General features: G+C 52.8%; 1 protein-coding gene across 2 annotated transcripts in view; it reads left to right on the forward strand.

The window, feature by feature from the left end:
* Positions 1-17,772, forward strand: part of ELMO2 (engulfment and cell motility 2) — a 39,302-nt gene extending 21,530 nt beyond the window's left edge. For both annotated transcript variants that reach the window (XM_042980258.1, XM_042980259.1), the window contains exons 9-21: positions 168-246; positions 3,350-3,400; positions 7,685-7,807; positions 8,164-8,298; positions 8,884-8,988; positions 9,066-9,174; positions 9,612-9,748; positions 11,049-11,212; positions 11,299-11,411; positions 11,574-11,681; positions 12,439-12,521; positions 14,311-14,388; positions 16,204-17,772. In XM_042980258.1, coding sequence (XP_042836192.1) covers positions 168-246; positions 3,350-3,400; positions 7,685-7,807; positions 8,164-8,298; positions 8,884-8,988; positions 9,066-9,174; positions 9,612-9,748; positions 11,049-11,212; positions 11,299-11,411; positions 11,574-11,681; positions 12,439-12,521; positions 14,311-14,388; positions 16,204-16,404 — 1,486 coding nt within the window. In that variant the 3' untranslated portion in view covers positions 16,405-17,772. The remainder of the gene's footprint in view (positions 1-167; positions 247-3,349; positions 3,401-7,684; positions 7,808-8,163; positions 8,299-8,883; positions 8,989-9,065; positions 9,175-9,611; positions 9,749-11,048; positions 11,213-11,298; positions 11,412-11,573; positions 11,682-12,438; positions 12,522-14,310; positions 14,389-16,203) is intronic.
* The last annotated feature ends 937 nt before the right edge of the window (positions 17,773-18,709 follow it).

Genomic DNA, 18,709 nt, shown 5'->3' on the forward strand with positions numbered 1-18,709 from the left:
TTAGTGGAGTGGCCGGGTCACAGAGTATGCCCACTTTCGAGGCTTTTGAGGCTTCACCCCAGACGATTATTTGATTACCATCTACAAGCGACTGCTGTAAACGCCCCACGGGGCTCTCGCTGGTCCGTCTTCTAATGTCCCTCTGCCTTCTTTCTCCACCGGCACAGCTCCAACCAGGAGATTCAGACCTACGCCATTGCACTGATTAACGCGCTTTTCCTGAAGGCTCCTGAGGACAAGCGACAGGTCTGTGGCTGTCTTTTCAAGCTTTTCATCTGGGCTCTTCCAGGAGAAGAGTTGTCACCCACCTACCCTTTGCTGCACGGAGAGCAGAAATGCAGCCATTTCCCCCAAGAGTCCTTGCTCCTGTCCCTGTGTGTCAGGCCCCCTAGTTCCAGGGAAGAACTAGAAGGGGACCCCGCGGGTCTCGCGTCAGAGCAGGGGCCTGCAAACTTTCTCCTCCAAAGGGCCCGAGAGTAAATATTTCTTGCTCTGTGGGCCGATGGTCTGCGTAGCAGCTGTCCCACTTTGTCATCATAGCCAAAGTAGCCTCAGACAATAGGAAAGCAAATGGGTGTGGTGTCTTCCAGAAAGACCTTAGATACACAACTAGGGGACAAGCCCAGTTTGGTCTTAGTTGCTGACCCTGGCTTAGAGGGTCAAGAAGAAGGGGGAGGAGACCTTCCAGGCATCACTGTCAAGTCCACGGAGACCCTTACTTAAGGAAGCAAGGCGGGGGGGGGGCGGGAGCGGGGGGACTTGGCACAAAGTTTCATGTATGAAGGCCTCTGGCCCAGATTCTAAGCTGCTTTCTTCCCCTGCTCGTTAGCTGTGTGACATAATGCAAATCACTCTGCTTCTCTGAACCCCAGTTTCCTCATCTGTAACCTGGGAGCGGCAACATCTGCCCCGTTGACTTCACGGGGATGTGAGGAGAAGAAACAAGACCCCTGTCTTACAAGTGAGGAAACCAGGAATCAGCTGGGCGGGGAACGAGCACTGACCTGAGTCCGGGGCCCTGAGGCTACGTGCTCTTCTGGGCTGGGCAGGTGCTTTAACCTCTGGGTCTCCGTTGCTCTTTCTGTAAATGAAAGGGCCAGATTAAGTGATCGCTAAGGGCCCTTCCGACACTGACACTCTAGATACAGCTGGTAAAAGCCCAAGTGGTGTATACAAGACTTTAAAATTCTCCGTCAACACCATGGGCTCTGTAAAGTTGAAATCCACGTGGGTTCATGCACTGAGCTCCTGGTGGGTTCCGGTGGGAGGAGCCGGAGCGTCCATGGTTCCGTCTGTCCTCGTCTTTCTTGGATGGCTTTGCTCTGTTAATCTCTTCCTTCCTAGTCCAGTTTTGAATGTGAGCTCATTCTCCCATCTGCTTCTCTCTGTGCTTTTTGCTTTCTGCCGGCAGGACAAGCACCTTAACCCTCTAGACCTACCTGTCACTGTAAGTAGTGCTGCTTCGTGGAAGGGGCCCCAGCCCTCTTCCAGGTGGGGAGGTCAGAGCTGGGCAAGAACCTCACGTTCTGGTGCAGGTGCTCAGGAAACCGTGAGACCCAGAGTTCTGGGTGCTGTAGATCCCGTTCGTCAGAACACTCCGGGAAGTGCTGGAGATTAGCGTCACGTGCAGGAGTGAGGGGATGTCCACCCTAGGGAATGCTGCCCAGTCTTCCCTTTGTAACCTGCCTTTCCGTGAGTTTGTGGGTCAGCCCGGGGAGATCAGATTCGGAAATAGCCTGAGACTTTCGCCGAGATGATCCCATGGGCGTGTCGCCTTCCAGCTTGGTACAGCAGAGAGCGAAGATAAATCCACATCGCCCTGGATGCGTCCTAGACCGTAGGAATCTGACAGGGTTTAAGACAGTTGACAGAAGGGAATTTGCCTGCTCGCTTCTTGGCTAGAGGGAGCTTTAGAGGTCGGCTGTACGAGGCTGAGAATGAGCGCTTTGCCCCAGCACCGCAGAGGAGCTTTGGGTGTGAGGCCGTTACGTTCTGGGAGCAGACCACTGCCACTTGCCTGCTTTGTGAGTTGTCCACAGCAAGGCCGAATCTCAAGCCGACCTCCTCTAGCCACCAGAGAAGCTTCTAGGCCACCTTCTCCTCTGCCAGCCAGCGTGTGTGCTCAGGGGAAGCAAAGTACAGCTTAATGTCCCTGGCAGCGTCAGCCATTTGGAGTATGGCTAGAAATGGAGAAGCGAGAGCAAAAGGCCTTTCAGCTCCGAGAAAAATGAGACCCTCACAGACACCGCTCCGTGGGAGAGGCGTGACAGCTCCCTCAGGCCCAGTGATTCAGAATTATCCATAAAATTAAATTAAGGCAGCAGTTTAGAAAGTGAAGCCATACTAATTAACGTGCTAGGAAGTGATGGCCGAGATTGGAAGGAGGAGACAGAAGAATTATGAAGAGCTGTCAGAAAGATTAAAAGCACAGTAAGCTGGGACCATTTTTGTTTAGGGGGAAAGAGCGGCACATTCAAGAGCTCCTTGGGCTATTACGGAGTCACAACACGCTGTTCTTTTTGTTGAGCCCAGTCCTTGGCAGTGATTAAATTATAATCGTTGCAGTCCCTTCAAAAATAAAGAAACGTATATATTTTCAGAGGATTTGCTTAAGAACGGTCCCAGTAAGGTCCTGAAAGGACCCTTAAGGCTTCGCTCCCCGGAAGACTCATTTATGGAGGGTACTTTATTTCCCAAGCGTGCCAAATAAATAAAGTGTTACTGTCAGAATCTGAACCAAATATAATAAAAAAGGTGACCCTATTATGAGAAATTACCCAAAAGCACCAGCACGCTCTTCTCCAAAGCAGTCAGAAGTGAGTCACAGACTACTCACTGTTCCAGAGCATCCGCTCCCCGGCTCCCCAGCTGGTGCGGCGCTGGGGGGCGCGAGGGGGGCGCTGGGACCAAAGCCCTTTCCTCGGCTTGGAGGAGGCCCATCCGGCCGGTGGTGGGTGTCTGCCTGGAACGGTGCATGGGAACCATCACGCTGCTCTGTGCTCCGTACGCATTGTCCATTGCCCGGCATCCTCGTAACACAAGTGTCTTGTCCTGAAGCAGTCTTTGTTCCTCTTTGAAGACGATGTGGTTGATTGTGCCATCGGGGAGGGACACCCTGTGTGGCTCCGTTTGCATTCCCAGAGGGAAAAAAAAAACACAAGGGAATTTTTTCAGAGTATAAAAGATGTTGGGTGGGTCCGTGGATTTTTTCCATTTGCCCACTTTTTAATTGAAAGGAGAAAACATTTAAGAGAAAAAGCCGCAGAGCTCCGACGCCACTTTCCTCTCGATAGTTGTCACAGCTGGGCGCGTGCCATCGTGCCTTACGTTTGCTTGTTTTTCTCAATAGGATATGGCCAACGCATTTGCACAGAAGCACCTTCGCTCCATAATCCTGAATGTAAGTTCCCACAACAAGCTGTGTTTTGTTATTAGCGATAGCAAGTATTACTGTTCTGTGATGGTGTCATTAGTGAATTTACTATCGAGTGGGATGGCACTCGGGGAACCAACGGGTAGGTGCGAATAAGCCCATGTTAAGCTGGGAAGCTTTTTCTTATAATCCTCTGCAAGCGGAGTTGTCTCTAGGAGGCTGTCCCACCAGGAATTACAGAGCCTCTAAGGTCCTAAGGCCAGCCAGCTACACGGTTTGTTGCCTTGCAATTCCAAATTTTTTTCCAGAAGGAATGTGTCAAAATAGGCCCCAAAGAGGAAAGGGATTCTTTCAGCTAACATCCATCAGACCTGAGTTGTGTGGGGCACCGCTAGGGACGGACGAGACAGTGTGGTGTGTTTGCTCCCAGAGATCTTCCGGTCCAGTAGGGACGGTGCGCTAGCAGTGTGTGGCCAGTGGTTCCTTGGAGCTCCATGGTCTGGGGGTTTCGGGAGGAGGAGCACCGCCTGCCTTGCAGGAGGTGTCAGGAAGCCTCTGGAGGAATGACGCCTTGAGGCTGAGCCTCCATCATTCGTCCAGGAAGGAAAGGAAATCCAGTCAGGAGTGGCTGGAATTGGCTGGAACCTAGAAGGAATGTGCCATGGGGTAGAGGGTGGGGCAAGGAGCAGACACGTGGAGGGCGAGCAAAGACCGGATCGAGTAGGGCCTTAGTCTTTTTCCCAAGCAGAGTTGAAGGGTTTAATTGGGATGGTGACATAACCAGGCTGGCATTTAGAAACCTCACACTAGCAGGTGTGTATGTTTCGTGGGGGTATGTGAGGGAGGAGAGTAGAGGGGGAGGTGGTGAGGAGGGAGGCATCTGGAAAGAGGGCTGACTCCCTGTTCCCACGCAGGGATGTGGGTGAGAGAGAGCTGGCTGGGGTGGGGGTGGGAACTGGGGAAGTGAGCCGAGGATCTGGGTGCAAGGGAGGCCATTCTATCAGTTGTCAAAACCAAGGGAAAACCAGACCACAGTGAAGGGAATAAAATGAGAAATCAGAAGTCAGGTGTGAAAGGCTTGATAATTCTGAGCGTGAACTTCAGAGTCCCCACCTCCACCCTACCATTAAGCAATCTGTGATCTTGAGCAATTCACTTAACTTCGATTTACTTTGATTTGCTCATCTGGATGTGAGGCCTGAACGAGCTCATATATATATATATACAGCTCTTAGCAGGGTGCCTGGCACTTGGTAAGCACCCCGCTCACAGCGGGTTCTCTTACCCGTGAACAGGATACAAAGGTGAGAGAATTCAAGAAGTGAGCTCTGAGCACTTGCAAAGTTGAGCGATCGGCTGCTCTGAACAGCCCGCCAGACTTCACCTTGCAGAACCAGCTCCTGCCTGCTGGCCGTTTCCCTGGTCTCGGCCCCACCGCCACGGAGGGACTCGGGCAGGAGGGACGACGCTCCGGCCCGCTGCCTGCGAGTGAGGCGGCGTGCACGGGTCCCACGCGTGCTTGTCCACATTCCTGAGCAGCTGTGTGGGACGCCATCCTGTGCATGTGTGGGAGCGAGGGTCGCCTTCTGACGGAAATTTAATGAATCCCGAGGCTTGTTAATTACCAGAGTAGGATTAGTTCAGCTCATTTCTGGACAAACCTTGGGACAAGTGAAGATTCCACTATAGAAGACAATGCAGGGTCAAGACTCAGGACTTCAGTGTTTCTCTACAAAACAGTAAATGCGTGCTCACTGAAGTCCAAGGAGCTCACTGAGTCAGGCCAGAGAGCGTAAGCCTCCATTTACTCATCAGTCAAATAAGACTCCAGGTAAAAGCTCTGAAACTGGCTCCTCAGACTGGGGCTGTACTTCCGTAAGCCCGTTGCTGGCTGGAGTGATTACCTTCCCGCTGTGATGTCTCTAAGTTTGAGAGAGGGGGATTAAAGTGAATGAGAACCGTATCACATTATCTTTAGCCTCTTCTCAAAGTGGTTTTATGAATTATGGAGAGAGGAGAGGAGGAAGGAAGACGGAGAGCCGGGTAGGGTAGGGAGGAATTGGAGCGGCAGAGGGAGGGGGCACAGAGAAAGGAAGAGGCTCGGAGAGGGGCAAAACGAGACGTGTGGAGGGGACCAAGGGGACCCTGCGCGATGAGACACTGGCGGGGGTGGGCGGGTAGCTAAGGTTGGAGGAGGAGGAGCGGCAGTCAGTTTGGGATGGAGGTGAGCACTGAGCCTGAGCCGAGAGTCCGGGAGGTGGAGACAGCCACAGACAGCCCCTGCTCGGAGGAGGTGGGGGCCTCGGCACTCGCTCCAGTGAGAGGTCAGGAGCAGCGCCGTCCGCAGAACCTTCCGCAGCATGAACGTGCCGTCCGGAATGGTGGCCACTAGCCGCGTGTGGCTACTGAGCCCCGGCAACGTGTCTAGTTGTGACTGGGGAGCCAAATTTGTAATCTTCTAAAATTTCAGTTAAAACACCCACACGTGGCTTGTGGCTGCTGCGTTGAGCTGGGCAGATCTAGAGGAATGAAGAGCACCCTGGAGTCACGTGCCGGGGAGAGGAAGTCTAGAGCAGTGCCGTCACGTAGAAATGACAGTGAGAGCCACTGATTTCGTTTTAAATGCTGTAGTCGCAGCATTAACAAAGGAATACAGGAAGTCAATTTCAACGGTAGATTCGGTTTAACCCAATATATCCAAAATACTATGCGTTCAACGTGTAATCGATAGAAAACGACTAATGAAATATTTTGCATTTTCTCTTTCGCGCTAAGGCGCTGAGATCTAGCGTACATTTTACATTCACAGCACATCTCAGTTTGGACCAGCCGTGTTTCCAGTGTTCAATGGACATCACAGGCCTAAGACCTTGATCTCGAGCCAGAGTAGGCTCTAGAGTTACGGAACTCTAGAGCAGTGCTGTCTGCTAGGACTTTCTATGCTAATGGCGCTGTTTTATATCTACTCTTCTCATTGGGTGGTAGCCACTAGCCACATATACCTGTCGAGCTTAAAATGGGGCTGGTGTGACCAAAGACCGGAATTTTTACCTCAAATTAATTTTAACTCACGGAAACACACGTGGCGAGGGGCCACCATATTGGACAGCAGAGCTCCAGAGACATAGAGCTGGAGTGAGTGAGAGAACATAGAGGACACAGAGGTAGCGTGTGGGGGGAACTGGGCAAGAGTCTCATTTGGGTGAGGAGAGACCAAGAACAACTAGACTCAAGATGGCGGGTAAGACAGCGGAGGAGCGAGAAATACAGGGGAGCGAGTGAGAAAGGGCAGCCATTGGGAGAGTGAGAGCCGGACCGTAGGAGACAAGGACGTCGTGAGGCATTGGTCAACCCAAGGGACACAGGGAGAGGTACCATGCAAGAAAAAGGTGGGGCATGAGGAAAGGAGAAGTGGGGTGGGTGTCAGATGGACGAAGGGAGGTAGTGATGGACTGAGAGGGCATGGTGGAGGTCATGGGAAGAGAGGGGACAGGACAGAACACAGGGGATATAGGGAGGAGGGTACATAGAGAATGACAGGAGAGAAGGTGGTGGGAGTGTTGGGCGTAGACAAGGAGCATTAGATGCCCTCCTTGTGGAGGTGTCTCCGTACCATTTGAAGAAAACGACCTTTCCTAAAGCCTGTACTTGGTGAGGCCATCCACGCCGTTGTGTTTTTCTAAAGAAAGACAGAGTGGAGTCCTCTGTACACACTCTCTCATCTTGGATTGAGTGCCCAACTGGGGGAAAGTCCCACTGCTGAGCCCTACTTCATAATCTTTTTTTAAATAAGTTTTAACGTACTTCTTTTGAGAGAGGGAGAGAGCATGTCTGTGTGAGTGGGGGAGGGGCAGAGAGAGAATCCCATGCAGGCTCCGCACTGTCAGCGCGGAGCCCTGCAAAGGGCTCGAACTCACAGACTGTGAGATCATGCCCTGGGCTGAAACCGGGAGTCAGAAGCGTAACCGACTGAGCCACCCAGGCGCCCCGACCTGCGTCATAATCTTAGCCGGGTAGCCTCCCTCATCTTTGGCGTGGCTGGGTACAGCCTCCACCCTTGGTTCCACTTTCCCTGCCCAGGGGAATGCAGAGAAAGAGACTGTGCCCTTTGGGCCTGCAGTGAATCATCTCACCCTGAATCAAGCCCTTTCATGCTCCATCCCTTCCAGAACACGAAGTCTCGAAGTTCTGAGTGTAAGAGGGAAACCCTGTTCCCTGCCCAGCGTACTTTCTTTTTCACCAGCATGGATGTGACTCTCCCGCAGAAGAAAATCAGTTCAGCCCTCTGCCCCCTGCCCTTACTTTTTACAGCATGTGATCCGAGGGAACCGCCCAATCAAAACTGAGATGGCCCATCAGCTGTATGTCCTCCAAGTCCTGACCTTTAACCTTCTGGAAGAAAGGATGATGACCAAGATGGACCCCAATGACCAGGTAAGTGCTCAGCGGGACAGAGCTCTCCTGGCTTAAATCATGCATTGTTTGATGTGGTACATTCCACCATTAGGCCATGCGTTGAGCACCTACTGTGTGCCAGGGACTGTGTTTGATTGTGTCTGCAGAAATGGCTTGTGTTGCCCTGGGAAACCTGGCTCTGCCTCCCTGCGGTCGCTTCCCTCTGGGTGACTCTCTGGGCCAAGCCCACCTCTGTCCTGCCAAGGTAGAGGTGATGCCTTCTCGGGGATTGATCGGGGCCAGAGTTCCGTGCAGAAAAGTCCGACCTGCTCTTTCTTTTCCTTGCTTCCCTGGGTTGGCTGATTCACCTGCTGACTGTCTGTTTGACTTCTCAGGCTCAAAGAGACATTATATTTGAACTGAGGAGGATCGCGTTTGATGCAGAGTCCGACCCTAGCAACGTCCCCGGGAGTGGGACTGAAAAACGCAAAGCCATGTACACCAAGGACTACAAAATGCTGGGGTTTACAGTAAGTTTCCCAAAGCACGGATCTTGGTAGACGTTCTCCCCTGATAGGAGGTCAGAGGGCCCACCCTCACAGAGCCCTGAGAAGCCCCCCTTCATAATGGAGGTCCTGGAACAGATGACATCGAGGGGCTGGTGGGGGCGGGGGGCTGATACTTAGTTTGCCTTGGTGACGGCAGATTACACATTTCTGTGCAGCATCTGGCCCCGTGGAACGAATCTCTCTGTTGGAGGGCCCAGGAGGTCAGTCACGTAGACAAAGAGAGGACCTCTCACCGCAGCAGCTAGGTTCTTTGAAATGCAAGAGTGGCTATTTTGTGATTGGACACAAAGCCTGAGGATGAAGTTCGTTCAATTAAATACTCACTGTGCACCTGCCTCCTCGGGGCATGGCGTGCTGGGCTCTGGGGAGACGGGATGAGTCCGCACAGCCAGGGTCAGGAGCTCCCAGTCTCGTAGAGATGGCGGGAAGGAAGGAGGTGAGCACAAGAGCTAGTGTCATCGAGGGGAGGGCAGTAGGGCTTCCCCGCCAGTGGCTCTGCACACGTGAGGCTACCGAGTCTCAAATTGGGTTTCTTTATTTCCCCAGAACCACATCAACCCAGCGATGGACTTTACCCAGACTCCTCCTGGAATGCTGGCCTTGGACAACATGCTGTACTTGGCTAAAGTCCATCAGGACACCTACATCCGGGTAAAGGCTGGGGGCCAGCTGGCTCAGCCCTGCTACGTCTCTTGCCTCCCTAATCCCCCCTCCCTCTGTCCTCACAGATCGTCTTGGAGAACAGCAGCCGAGAGGATAAACACGAGTGCCCCTTCGGCCGCAGCGCCATCGAGCTCACCAAGATGCTCTGTGAGATCCTGCAGGTTGGGGAACTGCGTAAGTCCCCGCCGCTTCACTCTTCTATCAGACGTTCCAAACTCAGGAGCCTTGGGGGACTCGAGGTTACAAGGTCAGGGGTCGATGGGACTGGACAATTACTGTGTGTAGTTCTGGTAATCGGTGTGTGAGCTGTGATCCGTCCTATCCTCGTCTAAGGGAATCATGGCTGCTGCCTTGTTTGAGCGGGTAATTTGAAGGTGTTCGGAGCTACACCAGCATCCGTTTGCCCCTGTGCGTGAGGCTGGCTGAGCCTCTGAGAAGGCAGTGCCAGACCAAGAAAGCGTCCTGGCGAAGGAAGTCGAGAGAGGCCCGTCTCACACTCTTCATTCGCCCTGGCCTTGCTCTGTTTTGTTCCTTGGGGCCTCGGTGCACACGATGCAACATTTCTGAGTGCGAGGACCCAGCTCCACCCTCCTGTTTCTCATCCTCTGTAGCAAACGAGGGCCGCAACGACTACCACCCGATGTTCTTTACCCATGACCGGGCGTTTGAGGAGCTCTTTGGGATCTGCATCCAGCTGTTGAACAAGACCTGGAAGGAGATGAGGGCGACAGCCGAGGACTTCAACAAGGTCAGTGTCCCAGAGCTCTGATGCCCACGGGCTGAGGTGGGCGCGTGACGGTCTGTGACCCCCTGAGCTGGGAAACCGGCTTGGTCGGCGGCACTGGGTCCCGAGACGGAGCACGAGAGCGCCTCGGGTCCCTCCGCTTGTTCTTCTGTGATAGCCTGGAGCCGGGACCTGCCCCTCAGTGCCCTGGGCCCCTCATTGACCCAGTGGAGCCAGGCCGTGCCCCGCCCGTCTTCCATGGAGGACAGGAAGCCAAGCCTGACACTAATCGCCGTGGTCTGCCAAACACCCACTATGGGCAGGCACTGGTGTGGTTCTGTAGGCGGGAAACATTGGCGAGAGTGGGGGCGGACCTCCGTGGTGAGTGTGGTCCGGCTACCCACTCGGTACCGACTCCCAGGGCACACCACGTACCTGCTCTCTGTCGCGCCCCGCTGGGCCCTCCGAAGCTAGAATAATCTAGAAACTTCTCATCTCATTGTAAAAAACTGGCAAAGTATAGAGAGGAGAACATTCTCTATAATCGCACCACCCAGCGACGACCATTTCCCTGTTTCTCTCTCGTCTTCTTTTCCCCTATAGACTCGGCCCCGCTGAGTGCAGAGCTGTTGGATGTGTGGTGTGATGGCCCTTTTTTTCTTTACCTGTTGTTTTAGGGAAATACCCCATCTTTTGAACCCACCTCAGTGTGCCAGACGCTGTGCGTCCATATAGCATCCATATGGCGCCTCTGGGCAGCATATACCCGAAAATGTGCCTTCCTTTCTCATGTTTTAAAGATGAGTGGGGGGGCGCCTGGGTGGCTCAGTCGGTTAAGTGTCCGACTTCGGCTCAGGTCATGATCTCACAGTCCGTGAGTTCGAGCTCCGCGTCGGGCTCTGTGCTGACAGCTCAGAGCCTGGAGCCTGCTTCGGCTTCTGTGTCTCCCTCTCTCTCTGACCCTCCCCTGTTCATGCTCTGTCTCTCTCTGTCTCAAAAATAAATAAATGTTAAAAAAAATAAAAGATGAGTGGGGGTGGGGGCCTGCAGACCCTAAGCAACTTGCTCCAGGAACAGATTAAGAGATGGGGTCAGGATCTCAGCCCATTTCTCACCAACTTCAAAACCTGTGCATTTGTCACCATGAGGCACTTGTCCTAAGGGGCCATCTAAGAAGGTGTGCCTTAGAGAGCCAGTACTCCTGTTCACCCAGCGGGTGTCTGTAGGGCCTCCGGGGTGGGGGCAGAGCCATGGGACCCGGAACCAGCCTGGCCCCTCACCGGAGGGGCCCAGGCAGACGCCATCCTCCTTTCTTCCCTTCCAGGTCATGCAGGTGGTTCGAGAGCAGATCACTCGAGCTTTGCCCTCCAAACCCAGCTCCTTGGATCAGTTCAAGAGCAAACTGCGTAGCCTGAGCTACTCTGAGATCCTGCGGCTGCGCCAGTCCGAGCGGATGAGTCAGGACGACTTCCAGTCCCCGCCGATCGTGTAAGTGCTGCCGGCTGGGCTGGGGGGAGGCGCCACCAGCCGTGCCGTCCCGTGACCTCCCCTCGCTCCGGTGCGTGTCCACACAGGGAGCTGAGGGAGAAGATCCAGCCCGAGATCCTTGAGCTGATCAAGCAGCAGCGCCTGAACCGTCTCTGTGAGGGCAGCAGCTTCCGGAAGATTGGGAACCGCCGAAGGCAAGGTGAGGGGGCCTGGGCCCCTGGGCCGGTCCTTACCACTCAGAGTCAGTGCCCTGGGGAGAGAGCCTGCCGGACAGGGGACAGGTCGTCGTTTTGCCTTCCGTGTGCCCAGGCCCTTCCCGGACCTGTCTTTGGTCACTTGTTTGTCTTCCCGTGTGTTGCAGAACGTTTCTGGTACTGCCGCTTGGCCCTGAACCACAAGGTCCTGCACTATGGTGACTTGGACGACAACCCTCAAGGGGAGGTGACGTTTGAGTCCCTGCAGGAGAAAAGTAGGTTCACTTCTCCGTTGACGTGTCATAGTAGCTGGACTCCATGTCAGGAGACCTGCGTTTTAGTCCCGGCCGTTTCAGGCCGATTATCTGGTCTTGAGCCGCTTGTCTCTCTGGCCTCCTCTGTCAGAGGTCATCTCTACCTGGACTACCTCACAGAGCTATTTGGAGAATTCCGTGAGATTCTGATGTGATTGGGCTTTGTAGACTGTCAAGGGTGATACAGGACTGTGTTGAAAGGCGGTGTTAACGAGCCGAAGCTCAGAAGCCAGATTGCTGCGTTCAAATCCTAGCTTTGCCGTTAATTCTCATTAACTGCAAGTTAATTCTCACCTCTGCCTTGGTTTCTTGTGCAAAATGGGAATAATAGGCACATTTCCTTTGTAAGGGGATTGAGTGAGTCGTGTAAGTAAATCGCTTACAACATTGGCTGTCACGTAGTAAGTGAGCACAGCTACTTGCTCGTGGCATTGTTCTCTTAACCGCTATGCTATGCCGTGGAGGGGGCGTGAGCCTCTGAGGCCCCAGACCTTCGGGGAGACCATCCCAAAGCCCTGAACTGACCCCCAGTCAGATCTGACACAGCCCAGCCAGCCGTGGCCCACGGGAAGGGACCACGGAGGAGGAAACAACACAAGGCTTCTCTCTCTGAGCTGATCAAGCCCTGTGGTCCGGGGGCTGGGGCTTCCCCTCCAGCACTGACGCAGAGACCCATTTACAGCATAAATCTTCCGGGCTAACTCTCTTCATTTGCCAGTTCCTGTTGCAGACATTAAGGCCATTGTCACCGGGAAAGATTGCCCACACATGAAAGAGAAGAGCGCTCTGAAGCAGAACAAGGTGAGTGGAACGGGGGCCCTGGCAGAGTCACCGTCACTGCGACGCCTGGAGAGTGCAGTCGGCGGTGGCCGCTGTCCGAGCACACGCTCTTCTGTCCACTCTCTCCCGCTAAGTTGTTCCTTCAGGTCTTGCAGAACCCCCGCGTATGCACCACCCGGCCTCAACAACCTTGGCAGGTCCCAGCTATCCACCTACTGTACTACTTTGAAGAAAATCTCAAGTTATGCCGTCGTTTCCTTTTCAACGTGTAGAATGGATCTGTAAATTATAAGGGCTCCTACCATAATCACCATACCATGATCACACCTAAAAAGAAAGAAAAAGTTGTTACTTAATGTCAGATATCCCACAGATGTTTGCGCTGTCTTGTGAATAGCGTAATTTCTCTGTATAAAAACACACAAACGGTGTGCGCACACATACGCACGCTCACACCGTTCTGTTCGCTAAATCAGAAACCAAACAGGGTCTGCACACTGTGATTATTCTTTTAAGTTCCTTGATTACCAAGTTCCCCTCTAGCTTTTCCATGTTCGTTTCACTCTTGACAGTTTATCAGTGGAAGAAACCAGGTTGCTTGTTTGGTATCTTCTCAGAGTCTGAAATTTGCTGATCGTCTCCCCATGGTATAGTTTAACTTGTCCCTCCGTCCCAGATCTGGACGTTGGTGGAGAGACCTCGGGGGAGGCTTGATCCAGTTCAGGTTTGACCCTTTTTTTTTTTTTTTTTTTGGCAAGACTACTTGCTAGGTGGCATTATGTTCTATCAAGAGACACACGATGCGCGATGGTCTCTCTTTTTGTGATGTTAGCAGACTGTTAATGCCGAGTGCCTCAATCCACTGGCCAATTAATATTTGCAAACTAACAGTGTTCCAGTGCAGTTGTTCCTTTTCATTTATGAGCTGAACTACTTCTCTAAAGAGAAACTTACCATCATCTACTCTTGGTTTCCCAGTGGTCCACTTTATATAAGAAAGGATAAGCGATTGATTCTTTCCTTTTATAAAAGTACCCACTTTTAAAACAATGAGTTGGTTCTCTGGTATCATCCAACAGTGACCAACTTTGTGTATGTGTTTTGTGGATGTGTTCCTGTGAACTCTTAGACTTAAGCAGATGATATTTGTTCCACTCCATTACAGTTATGCTGTCGATGCTTCAATTCCCCCATCTTTGGCCACAATTTGTTACCATTATGGTGGTTTTAAACAGTTAAGACTTGGGGCGCCTGGGGGCCTCAGTTGATTAAGCGTCCGACTCCGGCTCAGGTCATGATCTCGTGGTTCATGAGTTTGAGCCTCACGTCAGACTCTGTGCTGACAGCTCAGAGCCTAGAGCCTGCTTCAGATTCTGTGTCTTCCTCTCTCTGCCCCTCCCCTGCTCACGGTCTCTCTCTCTCTCTCTCTCTCTCTCTCTCCCTCTTAAAGATAAAAAACATTGAAAAAAAACCTAAAAAAATCAAGATTAAAAAAAACTGTAAAGACTTTCAGTTTGATCACCAACACGTGTAACTGAAGGTGATCTCCAGTCATGGACTCTGACATTCAGGGGTTCTGAGTGTTGGGAAATGACTTTTCTCCATTGTTAGAAGTGTCCACATCTTAGGTGTGACTCAGGCGGGGAGTCTGCAGCCACACTTGGGCACGTGCCCTGGGGCCTGACGATACCACTTCTGGATCAGCACGTTCAGTGATGGGGCCAAGTGACTAGGACTTTGGCCACGATCTTGGCGTGCTCAGCGCAGGCCATCCCATTGCTCCACGTAACTGAAACCCTTTCTCCTTCAGGAGGTGTTGGAGTTGGCCTTCTCCATCCTGTATGACCCCGATGAGACCTTAAACTTCATCGCACCTAACAAGTATGAGGTAAGCAGTGTGGAGCCGCTTTGGACAGCCGAGCCCTCTCCGTCTCTTCAGTTGCAGGAGAGGAGTGGGCAGAACAGGGACATCCCCCGAAAGGCAGGGGACCCCAGCATGTCATGAAGGCTTTTTGGCACTGAGATCTGCCAGGCTGGGGTCCATCCATCTGTGCTGGGCTCCCCAGGTTGCTCTTTAGCGACAGTCGTGAGTTGTCATTAGAAAGACAGGGTCACCAGGGGCTAACTTAACCTGTCTGGACTAGGAAAGTTCTCCCCGTTTTCAATCTCTGCATGGCCACCTTCCCAAGCGAACCTGACAGATTCTCCCTCGTAAGGGCTGCTGGGCACCTGCGGTAGCCCAGGGCCTGGGCTCTGAGGCCGGATGGACCCGGTCCTGCTGACGCGGGGCTCGCAGCTCTGCCCGCGGCCCCAGAAGATACTGCATGCGCAGTGAGTGACTGGGGTTGAGCCCTGCGTGTCTGCTGAGCTCCGGGGGCATCAGAGGGAACTGGAGGTGGGGCTTCTGGAAGAGGAGATGCTTAGGCAGGCCCTGAGCTGCCAGTGGAGTTCTGCTGGGAAGAAAGGAAGAAGTAGCAGGTGGGGAGACAAGTGAGCAAAGGCATGGAAAAAGACCTGACAAGTGGAGTTAGAGAGGGACGGGCCGAGAATTCTCTATTATTCCTGCTTATGCTGAGACCCTCAAGTTCAGTTTCTCTAGCCTTATTTTAACATTTGCTGACTGGGCTTTTTTTTTTTTTTTTTTAATTTACTTTTTTTGAAACAGAATTGAGATCCTACAGTGATTCCTTCTGTATCCTGCTTTTTTCGCCTAATATGTATTGCCCCCGCCATTGCTAATTTCATGGGTAGTTTCAGGTAGCTGACGCCCCAGTACTCAGGTCTCGTTTTGCTGTATCCATTCGTTGCGTTTGTAGAAATCATATTTCGGGGTACCTGGCTGGCTCAGTCAGAGGAGCATATGACTCTTGATCTTGGAGTCATGGGTTTGAGCCCCACATGGGGTGTAGAGATTACTTACATAAGTAAAACTTTTTTAATTTTTTTTTTTAATTTTTTTTAACGTTTATTTGTTTTTGAGACAGAGAAAGAGCATGAACAGGGGAAGGTCAGAGAGAGGGAGACACAGAATCTGAAACAGGCTCCAGGCTCTGAGCTGTCAGCACAGAGCCCGACGCGGGGCCCGAACTCACGGACCGTGAGATCATGACCCGAGCCGAAGTCGGCCGCTTAACCGACTGAGCCACCCAGGTGCCCCGAGTAAAACTTTTTTTAAAAAATCATGTTTCAAGGGCACCAGAGTGGCTCAGTCGGTTAAGTGCCTGACTCTTGGTGTGGGCTCAGGTCATGACCTCACGGTTCGTGAGTTTTAGCCCCACATCAGGCTCAGCACTGACAGTGCAGAGCCTGCTTGGGATTCTCTCTCTCTCTCTCTCTCTCTCTCTCTCTCTCTCTCTCTTTCTCTCTCTGCCCCTCCCACACTCTTTCTCTCTCTCAAAATAAATAAATAAATTTTAAAAACTTCTAAAACAATTCTATTTCAAAAAATAAAATAAAAACAAATCATATTTCAGATTATCTCAGGAAGCTTAAGCGTAAACCCCTCATAAAAGCCAAAAGGTGTCCTTGAGAAAGTGAACGATCGCCTCCCGATTTGTCTTTGCTATTATCCCGAATCGGTTTTGCCGACACACTAAGTCGTGCCAGAAGAGCCCATTATGAGTCCTCTCAGCAAAGGGACCTTGGCAGGACCTCCTGCTGACCAGGGGCCACCATGTGACGTTTTGCAACTTGCCCCCCACAGTACTGCATCTGGATCGATGGCCTCAGTGCCCTTCTGGGGAAGGACATGTCCAGTGAGCTGACCAAGAGTGACCTGGACACCTTGCTGAGCATGGAAATGAAGCTACGGCTCCTGGACCTGGAGAACATCCAGATTCCCGAAGCCCCACCACCAGTGCCCAAGGAGCCCAGCAGCTATGACTTTGTCTATCACTACGGCTGAGCCCGGAGCCAGACTCCGTGTACCCAGGAAGGGATTTTGGGCCCAGGAGAAACACCTACAGTCTGGTGCCTTGTCTTTTGCTTGTACAGAATCTGTAGTGACCGTGGTGGCCAGTAAACGCCAGCCATTCCTCAAACTCACCTCGGACCATCCAGAGCTTCCTCTGGGTCCCTGCCCACTCTAAGTCACGAGGGCGGGGGTGCTCTGCCCCCACCGTCACCATGGAGCCTGGGATCAGAGCGTGAGGCATGAATAGCAGACGCTCTTGCCTTCCCGGCCGGGGACTGCTTGCGCTGGAGTTAACGAGAGTCACTCACTCACCTTTTCTTCCTGAGCCTGCTCTCCAGTTGGCTGGATCCCCTTGTGGGCAACAGCTGGCCCGGGAAAGGCTGCCCCGCAGAAGACAGAAGTTCTGGGCGTGTCGAGAGCCTCAGAGAGACTGCCTGTGGGTGACCCGTGCCTGTGTCTCCGATCCAAGTGGAGGCCTCGTCCTTTGCTTGGTAGATGCCTTGCCCTTGCTCTCGTCGCCTTCGTGAGGGCTCACTCCGGCCTCATTCAGTGCCAACGAGCTGCTGCTACTGAGGCTCGGCTCTAACATCTCTGGTCTCCGGAGCCACCAGATCTCTCTTGCCCACACAGCTGTCTGGGCAGAGGGAAAGTTCTCCCTACAAGCTCTCGGTGTCTCATCCTGGCAAGTCAAAGACGTGCGAGCTAAGTCCTGTCCTCTAGTCTCAAAGAACTCTGCAGGGAGAGCCCAGATGAGGCCTGGGCTGGGGCTGGTGAGGCCACTAGAGTCCACTCCCGCCAACCCCCCCCCGCCCCCCAATTTTCATTTTTTCCTTCCTCGGAGAGAGATCTCCCACCTAACCTGGATTGCGGCCCTCCACTTGGCTTTCCTTTGGCCTCCCCGACCTCAGGAAGTTTGGCCTTCCCTTCCCCCTGCTCCCAGTGTTGTGGTTTCTGCCATTGGCCATGATTTCAGGGAGCTGGCTGAGGCCACAGCTGTGCCAATGGGGCTTCCCTGGTGCTGCGGCACCTATAAACCACGTGCCCAGCCTCTCCCCTTGGACACGTGAACACGGTGGCATTCAGCATTGGTAGCCTGGCATGATAGGTACTGCCCCATGAAGAGTGTACTATATATTTTCTTTACTATAGGCCATACTTATACAGACGTGTATATATATTTATATAAGATCTCCCTATCCTAGGATGCAACGTTGGAGGGAAAATAAAATTGGAGGCTCCCCCTAAAAAAAAAACAAAACAAAAACCACTTCCCGTTGTGAGTCAAGAGAGTGACCCGAGAGCAGCCAGGAGCTTCCTGTCAGTAACCATGTTTTCAATAAATACTCTTTCATGTACAAACTGCGGTACCTATTAACAGCCGTGTCTCTGTACTTGCCGTCCGCCCAAGGGAGCTCTCACCTTCACAAGCCTTCATTTCATTGTGTCTGGGAGACTTGGAGAGCTCCAGCTGGAGCCACCAGCCAGCTTCCAAGGGTCCCCCCCCACCTTTTCAACCACTCCGCCCTCCCCGTGTGTGTGCATGCACGCGCACACACACACACACACGCACGCTTCCGCAGTTAAGGATGCTCACAGATTGTTGCACCAGGACAAAGTGTTTTCTGCCCAGGCTTGCTGGGCACAGCAGGGAAAGGCATACTGTACACCCCCGTGAACATATCCTCCCTCTTCTCCCTGCCAGGGACACGGCCAGGGAACAGCTCAAATTCTTGTGACTTACAAAGAAGACACGTTCTTCACCCTGTGTGTTGCCGGTGCTTAGTGCCCAGCCCTCCAGCTGGTGTTGGAGGCTGTTGCTCCAAAACTCAGCCTTGGTAGCTGGGAGGCCTGAATGAGGGTGGTGATGAAAATAGATCCTCTCTCTCCCCTCGAGAAGGGGGCGAGGACGAGCTCTTTCAAAAGGCATAGAAAGTGCATGCGGTACAGGCCTTTAGAACTAACTACAGCCAAGACCTTGGGCAGTGATGGGTGCTGTGGGTGCTTGGAACCAGTGCCTGCGTGATGCCAGCTGGCGGTGGCTGGGAGTGGCAGCGGTTTGCAGAACGCGCTGCTTACACCCAGGTCTTGAGCCTTCTTTTCAGAGGGGCCAGGGAAGTCACACACCAGGATCCACGTTTGCAGCCAGTGTTAAAAGAGAGCCGAGGAGGCACTGGGAAGGGAGGACAAAAAGTCCTAAACTGGGCCTCAGTCTGCAACCCTAGCCTGCCCTGACCTCCTAAGGGTTCTTGCCTCTGCCTCTTCTCATCCATCCTGCAAGACGAGTGAGATCTGAACT

Source organism: Panthera tigris, chromosome A3 (genome assembly GCF_018350195.1).
Source record: "Panthera tigris isolate Pti1 chromosome A3, P.tigris_Pti1_mat1.1, whole genome shotgun sequence".
Classification (NCBI taxonomy): Eukaryota; Metazoa; Chordata; class Mammalia; order Carnivora; family Felidae; genus Panthera; species Panthera tigris.